Below are 12717 nucleotides of genomic sequence, written 5' to 3' on the forward strand. Positions count from 1 at the left end.
TAGGCCATGAGAGTTTCAGAAATGCGAGTGTTATTTTCAAGGGAAAATGGGGGATACCATGTCTCACCCGTTGAAGCCATGACATATCCCAGGAGGTTGTCTCCTCCCATGTGATCCTCCCTCATGCAGCAGCCCCCAGGGTCAGGATCAGGTAGCGTCTGCCGTCCCCTGGCCACATGGGAGGAGGCCACTGACGGGAAATCAGTGATGACTCCACCAGATTCATCGCATCACCAAAACAAAAACGACCTCCTCCTCAGAAAGACACCTCCCTACTTGAAACTTCCCCAAAGGATCAGCACCAATGCCCTAGTACTCTCCAAACTAGAGTAGTGCAATTCTCTCCATATAGGGTTGTCCTCAGAAAACCTAAAATCGCAACAAGTTATCCAAAATAAAACTGCAAGGTACGTACTAAACCTCTAGCCTTACAACCCTATCCATCTAGCTCTAAACAACTCAACTGGTTGCTCATCAGGACTAAAATAGAACTAAAAATCCTAAATATTACCCACAAGGCCATCCACTCTTTTAGCCCCTCATGCCTCCAATCATTGCTAAACTAAACTAATGCATCTCAAATGTCCGTGCAAAAAACACTGTGTCAAATCTTTCTCTTCAATTACCCACAACCTCGGACAAAAATACAAAACTACATCTCACAAGAACCCACATCCAACGACTTCAAACAACTATCCAAAGACTGGTACACTGTCCACCTTCAATCACAAACCTAACTCACCACCTGCTTCAACCTTTATGCGCCTAACACTTTACCTACATAACTACACTCCTCTTTCATTCAGAGTCCACCTTTTTCAACTATGTAAGCACTTAGACACCCCAGATGCCCCTTCCTACTCTTCCCCATCTCCATCATGTTTAACACTTTCCCTGCCACCCTTTCTCGCCTTCCTTCCATCTCCCTTTCACCACAATAGCACTTACCTGGATAGACACTTCCATACCCAATAGAACCTTTACCTCTTCAGTGAACAGAACTTAATTTCATTACGATCCTACCCTGCCTTGGGGACAAGGGAGGTGAGTCTGCTATGCTTCACACCCCTTAGGGGACTGGGCAAGCGGGATCCCACTATGGGTGACTCCCCCTTAGAAGACAAAGAGACCCCGAAAAGGGATTGCACTCAACCTCCCCCATCTAAAGAGTTCCATTTGTTTGTTGGCTATATGGAAATTGAACAAGGTAATGGGGCGCAGGGCCGTTTAAAAGTGGCTGATGAAGTTTGTGACTCTTGTTGGTCATCTTCCTGGCATGAGGCAGAGAACTAACAGGTTGCCTTACAAATCCTGTACACCGGACACAAAGAGGAAGCCAGAGAGAGAGAGAGAGAGAGAGAGAGACACAAACATATGGAGGGCCGCAGAAGAGGAATTATCCATCATGGAAGCGGAGCTAGTAGGCAGCACCACACAGACCGTGTGGAACATGGATGAGTGAGAGAGCCCACAGAATGCTGCTGCCTTCATCCAGTTCAATAGCTAGAGGCGAACACAAAAGAGAAACAAGCGGTCGACTAGCGCCTGTGGGAATCCGCACTGAAGTCCTGTTGTGCACCGACAAGCGGAACCAAAGAAATCGGTTTCAGGCTGACAACTGACTAACCAGAGAATACCTGCAGCAGAGAACAAGGTACACAGCATGAACTGGGAAACCAGCAGAGGGCCGTAAGGTCCCGAGGTGACCACAGACAGAGAAGTGTTGAGAAACACAGAAGCCCAGCACATGGAGAGAGACCATACCATATAAGAAGGGGCAAAAAACCAAGAAGCCCAGCATCGGCAGAGAAAACAAATTATACGAGTAATGGTGAGAGACCTAGAATTATGAAACTGGGTGAGATACCAGATAAGCCAAGAAAGGGTGAGAACCCCGAAAGCCCAAGAAGTAACTAGGTACATGCTAACCCCAGACAGGGTAAAAGGCAAGAAAGTGTAAGGTGAGGTGCAAATTCCAAGTCTCCCAGGCAAGGAGAAGGAAGAACAGCCCCAAGCAGTGGTAAGAGAGATTACACGTACTGCACTGACCCTCCCACTTTCCCCCTAGCACTTTTTCCCTTTCCCCTTCCCCTGCACTTGCGAGATCTCAATGTCATCTGGCCTAGTAAGATCGTTGACTGTGTTCCCTGTTCCCCCTCCCTTGCCTCATCGCGCCTTGAAACACTTGTGTATATGTGCGTTATAAATGCCATATCATATCATATGTCATACATTACAGGACCAAGTAATTGTAGGCAAATTTTTAAGGGAACGCCCCAAGCACGGGTGAGAGACAACAAGGCAAGACCAAATAATTGTACACAAACCCAATCTCATGCCATCTCAGGTGGTGAGAAAGAATACCGAATTATTGGGCAATTCTGAGGTTTAACCTGCACTACCAAGCAGGCAGCCTGGGAGAAAACGGAGAGTTGGCTGGGGGCCAGGACCAAGCACCACCAGGAAGAGAAAAAAGACTAAAAAAGAGACACTTTGGACTGAGTGATCAGGCACATGGCCTGAGAGAAGATATTTTGGTGGGGGTCATAAACCTGCCACCATTGCCGCAAAATACCCGTATGGACCCTACTTTTCTGTATTGGTGATAGAGACAGACCTTCGGTAGATCAGTTTTGGAAGGAGGAATAGCTTTTGTTGTAAGACATTGTGACAAGCACCCTTTATGTTCCTTAGATAGGGCAAATAACCATCGTAGAATTAACGATTGGTTGGGCATTATTTTCTTTGGTAATAAACTCCAGGTTGAAAAACATGACCTCTTGTCTGTCCCCTGAGTCTGACTTACACAAGGCCGACACCATACACAAGAGCCAACATCACATTGAGCAGCTGATCGTCTGTTTATGAGGCAGCTTCATAGGACCCAATCTAGAACCTTTCTTACGAAACTCTGTTTCTTTTTCTTTCTCTACCGATCACAGGAGTGGTGCGCTCGCTGCATGCTACTGGACGCCTGGCACATGTGTACTGCACAGAGACGCGTCCGTACAACCAGGGGGCCCGGCTGACTGCCTATGAGTTGGTGTATGAGAAGATCCCCTCCACGCTTCTTGCGGACAGCATGGCCTCTTTGGCCATGAAAGAGAAGACAGTGTCTGGTGAGTGTAATGCGCCACTGCTGGGCTCTGGTGGGCGGGTCAAATTATGATTTATAGAATTTTAAACCATGAAAAACACTCCAAGGCCTGTTTCTAAAATGTGCATGTGTGTCTTTTAGGTGGCAGGTTGCCATGGGTATATGTACTCTGCCAACGCATTCACAGTACACTCTATACAAGGATTTGTATGCGACTGGCAGGTATTTGTAGAGAGAATATTTATATATTGTCAACATTATTGGGTTGAGAAAAAACAGGGCTTTTTGCTGCAAAAGGGGCTGTGCCTTTCTGGAGTAGGAAGGGTGGTCCTGAGACTAGTCTCTCTTGGCACTGTTGGTTTGGGCTTTGGGAGGACGGCAGTTACAGGTAGCTATAAAGATGAGCCAAATGAAGGTTGCGCTAGACTGGCACATGCGGTACGGTCTTCATAGGGCAGAGGTTGCAGGGAGCTATATGGACTAGCCCTTAGGGTTTTCAGACCAAAGTGACTTCAGGAGGAATATATTAAAATGTATGCAGCATATGTCCTAGTCTGAATCTGGTGGTCAGAAGGGTTCTCGTTGCACACGGTTTGGGGTTTTTATAAAGCTGACAAAAGTCCCTTCTCAGGTGTAAACGGCACTTAAGACTTGCAAGACATTAGGCTCCATGCCAATCATTGAGCCTAAGGAGAAAATCATCTGCAGATAAGCAGAACTCGTGTTAGGTCTCCAAAATTGAAAATAACTCTAATCAGCCGCTCACACTCGGTTGCATGAGTAGATGGTGGCGAGAAGATCCTGCAGTAGAAATGGCAAAATGTGGTTAGTAGCCTGGAGGTCGCATCAAGGCAGGTGTCTCCTTGCAGTGGTCAGAAGCGGTGCTGGTCCTTATCCAGATATTCTTGGATAAGTAGAATCCTTTTGGCGAAGTGCGTAGCAATTTGATTGCATTGTTCTTGGGATGGGATTGGGGTTGTCTTGCAGGTTGGTGGTTTTTTAAATTCTTTACTGATCTTCAATATTTGCTTTTGGCTGTGTTGTGCTGAATTAATGTGTCTGGAGTAGCGTTCTTGATTGGCTTTAATGATTTGAGGCCTGTAGATATTTGTATGTTTGTTTGTTTATTTTATTTGTATAGCGCTCCAAACCCAGGGGTAGACGGGCGCTTAAGAAGACGGTTACATAGTTGAGAAGTATCTTTGTGTTACATACTTCGTACGTACATACTAATAGTACATGCATATATAATATAAGGAATACAATGTACAGTTTAAATGTTAGAATAATATACAAGTAGCAATATACAGTTTCAATATACAGTACATGCGCCAGTTAGTGGTCAGGTGTTAGGGGAGCTACTCTTTGTTTAGGAGCCAGCTAATGACCTGCCTCCTGAAGATCTGGAAGGATTCGATAGATTTGTTTTTGAGAGGTAGGGTGTTCCAAAGTTGGGAGGCAAGTACTGTGAAGCTGGCTCCGCCAGCTCTTTTTAGGTGGAATCTGGGCACTGTCAAGCATAGAGTGTTGGCAGATCTGGTGGTTCTGGTAGCAGGTTTCAGGGTGAATTTGTTAGCTAGGTATGGTGTTGCTAGGTGATTGAGGGACTTGTATGTGAGACAGATGGTTTTTAAATCAATTTTCTGGCATATGGAGAGCCATTTGCAGGCTTTCCTTGCAATGGAGATATGCTCTCGTCTGGTAATGTTGAGGGCTGCGCGCAGAGCGTTATTTTGAAGTACCTGTAGTTTGTTAAGTACAGATTGGTTAGCACCTAGGTACAGGCTGTTGCAGTAGTCCAGTTTGGATTGTATGAGGGCTCTGACGAGGGTGAGGCAGCTATTGGGTGATAAGAAAGGTCTGCTGGCCCTAATGAGCTTGCCAGTGTAGGCAGAGGCTGAGGCGATCATATTGGTGTGTTTGGAGAGGTTGGTGTTGGCATCCAGATAGAAGCCGAGGGTTTTCATGCTTTTGGCAATAGGGATGATGTGACCATCGATCGTGATGTTATTGTAACTGGGATTGAATTTAGTTAGGGTGTTGGGGGAGCCGACGATGAGGAGCTCTGTCTTCTCATCATTCAGGCAGAGACCATGCGAGGCCATCCATGCCTGAATGATGGAGAATATTTTGTTGATCCGGGCGGCGTCTGCTTGGTAATTGCCTGTGATGGTGAGGAGTATCTGAGTGTCATCTGTGTAATTTTTGTAGGTGACACCCAGACAGTCCAATTGGTCAAATAGAGGCTTTGTAAATATATTGTACAAAGTGGGGGATACACAGGATCCCTGTGGGACCCCGCATGAGATGGGTATTGGGTCTGCTGCAGCTGTTGTTGAGAAAACCCGCATGGTTCTATTTGCCAGGAAGGATTGTATCCATGTGATGGCAGAGGAGGAGAAGTGGGCTGCGGTGGCTAGGTGACTGCAGAGGATTTCGTAACTGACCAGGTCAAAGGCCGCTGAGAGGTCTAGGAGCAGTAGAATTGCGGCATTGCCTTTGTCTTTAATTTCATCAATCTGGCTTTTAAGATCAACAAGGGCGGTTTCTGTTCCGTGTTGGGGTCTGAAGCCAGATTGGCGTATTCCTAGTAATTGGTTGGATTCCAGGTATTCCTGAATTTGGATGTAGGGGACTCTGTCCAGGATTTTTAGTAGGAATGAGACTGTGGTGATGGGCCTGTAGTTGTTGGGTATGGCTGGGTCTAGGGATTGTTTTTTCAGGAGTGGGAGAACCCATGATTGTTTTAGGTTGCTGGGGATTGAGTTATTGGTGAAGGATAGGTTAATAAGTTTGGTGATGAAGGGGGAGAGCTCTCTAGCTGCGTCTTTTATGATTTGGGTGGGACAACTGTCTCCTTTTCAGTTCGAGGGTTTTAGGGAGGTGATGATTTTTTGAACTTCTGTGGTGGTAACTTTCTTGAATGTGAAGCCCGAACTGGTGGTGTTGGGCGTGGGGAGGCTAGGGTTGGTGACCTTGTTAATGGAGAGTTGTTGGCGTTTGTCCTCAATTTTGGTTTGGAGTCCTGTAATTTTGTTGTTGAGGGCGTTTTGGATGCTGGTGCACCAGGATTTGTCTTTCAAACAGGTGTCTGGGAGTGGAATAGGGTTTTCTAGTTCCTTCAGAATTTTAAATAATTCTTTGGTGGAGGATCCTGCCTGGGCAATCCTGGTGTTGTATACCTCTTTTTTGGTGCAAATTATCTCCCTTTTGTAGAGTGAGGGTTTGTGAGGTTGGATTTATTTTCCACAGAGAGGTTGGTCTTCCATGTGAGATGTGCCTTGGCTTTCTTTTTTCTAAGTAATTTGAGCTCAGGGGTGTACCACGAGTTCAGCTGAGCTTTAGGTTTGTCTTTACATAGTTTTGCACCTAAAAACCTAGTTTTTTAGGTTTGCACTTCTTGTTACTGTACTTGCATGATCTGAATGTCACAAGGCCTAGTAGTACCATTATTGTCATCTTCCTCCCTTTTTACTCCCCCAACCCCCTTTTTTGTCTTGTGGTGCTTTGTTATGTTACAGTTATTTATAAAGTGCACATCCACCACAGAGGCACCTTGGCACTAGGACACTAAATTGAGGCAGTCAACCACCACTCTAGAAGAGAATAGTTTTTAGCGCAAGTCAGAACTGCAGGTGATTTGTTAGATTCTGCATGCCCGTGGGTAGCCTGTTCCACATGGTACCTGCAGCAACTGAAAACGCACGGCCACCTAGTTGAGCTCTATGAAATTTTGTACTGATGACCAGATTGGCCGCTTCTGATCGTAAGGACCTAGTAGGAATATAAGGCCTACATTTGTCCTGTAGAAATTCAGCACCTAGCCCATAATACGCCCATTGTACTAGGCATAGGGCTTTAAACTTGATCCTCTTCGCCATGGGAGCCAGTGTAACGCACGAATCAGAGGACTAATATGGGCACCATATGGCGATCCTGTAGCCAATCTGGCTGCCATATTCTGTAAACGCTGAAGCTGTTGAATCAGGCCCTTTGGTTGAGCCAGGTAAAGGGCATTTCAGTAATCAGTGCGGCTAGAAATTAACGAGGCCACCACCTGAGGGCGCAAGCCTCCGGAACAAAAGGCATAATCCTGCGCAGAAGCTTCAGCAGATAGAGGCCCGTTTTACAGACCGTGCTCACTTGTCCAGCCATTGATAATGACGATGACAGCAGAACTCCTAAGTTTTTAACTGACGTAACCATAGAGGGAAGAGCTGACGGCCAGAACGCAGGGGTCCACATAGAAGTCTTAGAGGGGGGACCACCACCATCACCTCAGTGTTGCCCCCATTCAGTTTGAGCCAGTTGCTATCCATCCAGCTCTTCACAGCCGACAGACACTCGCACAGCCTCAACGACATCTCAGATTGCTCAAGATCTAACTGCACCTAAATCTGGGTGTCGTCTGCATAGGCGTAGTATCTGAAGCCGCGGGAACCGATGAGAGCAACTAGCGACTGAACATATATGTTTTATAACATGGGGGACAAGGAGGAGCCTTGAGTAACACCACAGGATAAAGTGTGAGACTGAGACAGAAAAAGAGGAAGGGAGAGTGACCAACCTCATCTTCATAAGAAGGAGGAGAACGAGGCCAGGACGGTTCCCCAGAGTCCTGCTGTGGCCGGACAGGACAGCAAGATGGATGGTCAACCGTGTGAAATGCCGCTGACGGATCAAGTAGTATCAGCGCACCCACGCTGCTAACATAGCCAGATCATCTATTGCCGACACCAGTACAATCTCGGTTCCCCATCCTGGCCGAAACCCAGATTGGAACGGATTGAGCTAATTTGCATATTCAAGATAAGAAAGAAGGGGGGACACCAAAAACTCTAACACTTTTATGAAGTAGTTGTTATTGTTATTGTTATTTTGCACTTATATAGCGCCTTATATACCATTGGTATGGTCTGAAGGCGCTGGTAGGTTGAACGCCCTTGGGAACCGAAGTTCAAGTCAGTAGAGAGAGTGGGGAGGGTCAAACGGCGCGTGTGCGCACCGGGTATGTGCGCAGCTGGTGCGTTATTCATGAAATAGCTGCTTCTTAGCGGTAGGTGTGGTGGTTGATGTCAGGGGTATGTGTTAGTTCTGGCAGGATTTATCCAGACCGACTGTGGCTGCGTTAGGCCTGAGGAGAACGCCTGGCTGGGGGGTGTGTAACCAGCGGTGTTTACTTAGAGTGATGGGGAGTGAGCTAGAAGTGTTCGTATGAGAACAGTTATACCGAATGGTGTCATAGTATCTCTGTGTTCTATTTGAGTGGTGATGTAGAGGAGAGAGTAAGCGTGGGGTGTGATATGGTGGGTTTACATGCTCCAAACGTTCCCTGCATTCCAGACCATACTGGAACCAGCTACACTTCTAAATACACATAGGCTGTTTGATACGCTTCTAAATGCAACTTTTCTCAGAGAGGCTATAGGGCACAACTTCTAGATGTCACTTTCTCAGAGAGGCTATTGGGCACAACTTATAAATACACATAGGCTATTGGGTACACTTCTTATTGCAACTTTTCTCAGAGAGGCTATTGGGTACACTTCTAAATACATAGAGGCTATTGGGCACAACTTCTAAATGCAACTTTTTTCAGAGAGGCTATTGGGCACAACTTCTAAATGCAACTTTTTTCAGAGAGGCTATTGGGCACAACTTCTAAATGCAACTTTCTCAGAGGCTATTGGGCACAACTTCTAAATGCAACTTTCTCAGAGGCTATTGGGCACAACTTCTAAATACACAGGCTATTGGGTACACTTCTAGATGCAACGTTTCTCAGAGAGGCTATTGGGCACAACTTCTAAATACATAGAGGCTATTGGGCGCAACTTCTATATACACATAGGCTATTGGGCAAACTTCTAAAAGCAACATTTCTCAGAGAGGCTATTGGGCACAACTTCTAAATGCAACTTTTCTCAGAGAGGCTATTGGGCATAACTTCTAAATGCAACTTTTCTCAGAGAGGCCATTGGGCACAACTTCTAAATGCAACTTTCTCAGAGAGGCTATTGGGCACAACTTCTAAATACACAGAGGCCATAGGTAAAAACCAAAGGGTCAAGCAAAAGTTTCATTGATAGTGGAAGGACGCTGGCCAGTTTCAACTTGGCAGGGATAATCCCTTGTTGAAAGGAGCATTTGACCAAGCAGTAACCAAAGTAATGGTTCTGGGGAAGGGGCTACCGATTTCAATTTTGCGATCACTTTTAGCACGTCCTCCTTAGTGAAAATCAGAAAATCAGACCAAGAATGTAGAGGTTTGATATTAGGTTCACCTAGATCTATGGATGCTCTCACCGAGCAGTTGCTCTGAATGAGGCCACGAATACCCTCCACCTTAGTGATACAAAATTTCACTCAGGAGTCACACAAAACCTGTGAGGGAGCAGTAGAAGTGAATGATTTGACAACAGAAAAGAGCTCCTTCCATTGATTGAGAGCCGCCCCAACTCTACCAGTGAAAAAAGACTGTTTGGCGAGTTTGATTGCACTATGATAATTATAGGTCCGCGTCTAGAAACAAACCTTTCCATGCATATCATAGTTTCTCCGGCATTTCCGTTCTGCCTGCCTTAACTCTAGGCGGGCTGTTTTCAGCTCCACTGAGAACCAAGGAGCAGAGGGGCTTTTCTGCAGGTGAATGAGGTTAATAGATGCCACCATATCTGCCACTTTGAGAAGAGTCTGAGTACGGAAAGACAAATCAGGTGTAGGAATTTAATTGCATTTTTCAGCCGTCAGAGCGGCCAATGCCCTTCGGTCCACCCAAAGCCAGTTACGGCGAGGTACGGCCGCAGGACATAGCGTGGGGGGCATAAGACATTCATGATACGGAATGACAGAAGATAGTGAGCCTACCAGATCACAGGGTAGCGGTGGTCACGTTGTATATTGACATTGGCTGTAAAAATAAGATACACAAATATCACCATATATTTATTTATATTTATTCATTTTAAAATGTATAAAGTGCAACTAAGGCCCAGAAGGGCGCCGTGCCTGTGGGTGGGCTCTACCACCAGCTGATTCAGACATAGGTCTGCCATTGAGTCGTGGAACTGGTCTGGGCCGTTGGCCAGAGGAAGGTTAAGTCTAGCATTAAAATCCCCCACAACCAAGAAGATATTTGGATACTTCAATTGCAGTGCAGCCACAAAGTCGGGAAACGTGTCGCAAAACTATGTGTATGAGCCAGGGGGGCGGTATACTGTGAGAATAGGTAATACCAACTTGTCTGGAACCTCAACACCTTGAAACACCATTTGTTGTATAGTCGTCTTACAAATATCCAATAAATAAATCCCCATAACTACAAGGATATTGGGATGCAGAGCGGAAAAGACCAAGAGTACAGGCTGCGCTGTAGTCCATTGGCGCGCATACCCATCGCCAAGAAATGTAAACAGTAACCACAGCTGACTGTGGCACACCATTTCTAGAAGGAGAAGGCTGTCTCTCTCGTTTGAGACAAAGAGACTGTGGGGCTTCAGGAGCAGCCATGGAGCCATCCGGCCCATAGAGGCAGAAGAGGAAGGTTGTCAGCAAAAGAAGACAGACTGCGAGAGAGCCAGAAGCCAACCCCTGTTGAGCGACACCGCTTACCTGATGGAAGCCTGACGCGGAGCAGAAGAGCCCATCCTGGACTGCAGCAGGCAGAATAACTGAAGAGCGAAAGCAGCGAGACAAGAAGAGACGCTGATCGGCTGTCACTGGTTTGCTGCAGAATGAAGGAAACACATGCCAGCAAGAGCCGGCGAGTCCCCAAAAGGGAAAGAGGGACACAGATATCTACGGACAGCTATGCCGCATGCAAATGAATGTTAAAAAAGCAAACCAAGTATTGAAAAGTGATGAGGCCAGTGGGCATTTTGTTAAATCGGAAAACCGAAGAGAAGTTAGACTTACCAGTCTGTGAGTGTATGCAATGCACATCTAGAAAAGGCCCTGGCATTATAGTATACCAGGCAGATTCAGTATTCGATGCCGCAAAGTCAGGAAGACATCACGGTTGGAAGTGTGTGCAAAGCCTGCATTAGAAAAGCCCAGGAGGGTAAATCAGACTAAGTAGAGCTGCAAGTGTGTTTATGAGAAGTCCTGACGGAAGAGTATACCAGGCAGTTTCAAGTGTGTTCAAGAAAGCCCTTCCAGTGGAAAGGATTCAATCTCTGGAACATGCAACTTTTGCGTTAAGACTTGTGCATTTTCCTTTTGAACATTTATCTATCATTCAAAGCCAAAGACACATTACCTGTTTCAACTTAGAGTTTATTGTGTTAGAGTGTGAGGGTCAGAATAGTACTTTGGACATGGGACGGTTTTGATTTGCAAGTCTGACAAAGACAGACTCTTAGTTTTGGTTTTAGTTAGGGAAACGCCTCTAGTGCAGGGTTAGAGGGGCATTTCTCCACCCTCCTCTATTTTAATAAAAGTCTTTGATCAAAACCATGAATCCCTTGTGTCCGAGTCTCAGACGCTAAACAGTAGAGAGTATTGCGAATACTGAAATATTCATCATAGTCGTCTCAGTACCTTTAGTAGTAGTAAAGTGTATAACGAATACCGAGAGACTAATCATATTCTTCTCAGTAACGGTAAATACAGCAGAGTATAACGACTACCGAGAGACTCGTACTCAGCTCAGCAATGGTAAGAGCAGCAAAGAGTATAATTATAATTGCTCTTTTATAATGCCCTTAATACCAGCGAGTGGTTTCTAAGCGCGGGATCAGGATTTGCACCTGTGTTTTGTTGTGTTATCTTGCTTCCAAGATAAATGCATTGCCCTAGCACTATCCTTCTAAGCAATACTGAGAGAATCATACTCATCTCAGTAAGTGTGACAACAGCAAAGTATACATCGAACCCAGAGGGACTTATCACATTGGTCCCAGTGATTACAAAAGCAGTCAAGATAGGGAAGAAAGTGAAAAGACTGGTTGTCACACCCTTCCCTCCTTCTCACCTGTTTGTCCTTGATTGCAGTCTTCTTGGGTACTCCTTCCTTCTTCCTCACCGATCGGGACTTGTAGAGGGAAGGACGTGAGTCTTCAGGTTCCAGTGTGAGGAGTGCCAACTGCCTATGCAGGTTGCGTTCAGTATCCAGGGAAGATGTTACGGAGGAATCCAGGAAGGGAAGGAAATTGATGTCCAATACTCAATGGGTGCCGGGAAGAAGGGGGAATGGCCTTGCCGAAGCGAGGCAGGAAAGAGAAGGGATTCCTGGAGGGAGGAAAGACAAGGTAACTGGAAGATAGACGGAACGATACACACGCCGAACAACTCGGATCAGTAGCGTTGAGACGCACAGAGCTGTGCCTAATTTCTAGGGAGCCGTGCATAGCGCGTGGACACTAGAGAGCAGCGTTCCCGTGCTGTCGGCCATGTTGGGAGGATCGCCGACCTGATGTTGCGGTACATCATGGACCACGAAGTCCAGAAGGGCCGAAATCGGTGGTTCATGACAGCATGCCCCCTCTTCTTGATCCACCGGGTTTGCCTGGATGGATTCGATGGAACCTTTGCACTAGACGGGGGGCATTCATGTTGGAGAGTGGTTCCCAGGTGAGTTCACTGGGGGGGGTATCCTTTCCATTCCACTAAGTATTGGAGTT

At 46.2% G+C, this 12717-nt stretch overlaps 1 protein-coding gene across 3 annotated transcripts in view; it reads left to right on the plus strand.

Moving 5' to 3' along the window:
• Positions 1 to 12717, plus strand: part of MRI1 (methylthioribose-1-phosphate isomerase 1) — a 258819-nt gene that overhangs the window by 102816 nt on the left and 143286 nt on the right. For all 3 annotated transcript variants that reach the window (XM_069604370.1, XM_069604368.1, XM_069604367.1), the window contains exon 4: positions 2943 to 3119. In XM_069604370.1, the coding sequence (XP_069460471.1) occupies positions 2943 to 3119 (177 nt within the window). The remainder of the gene's footprint in view (positions 1 to 2942; positions 3120 to 12717) is intronic.

Source organism: Ambystoma mexicanum, chromosome 3q (assembly GCF_040938575.1).
Source record: "Ambystoma mexicanum isolate Mex_15411 chromosome 3q, UKY_AmexF1_1, whole genome shotgun sequence".
In the NCBI taxonomy this organism is placed as follows: Eukaryota; Metazoa; Chordata; class Amphibia; order Caudata; family Ambystomatidae; genus Ambystoma; species Ambystoma mexicanum.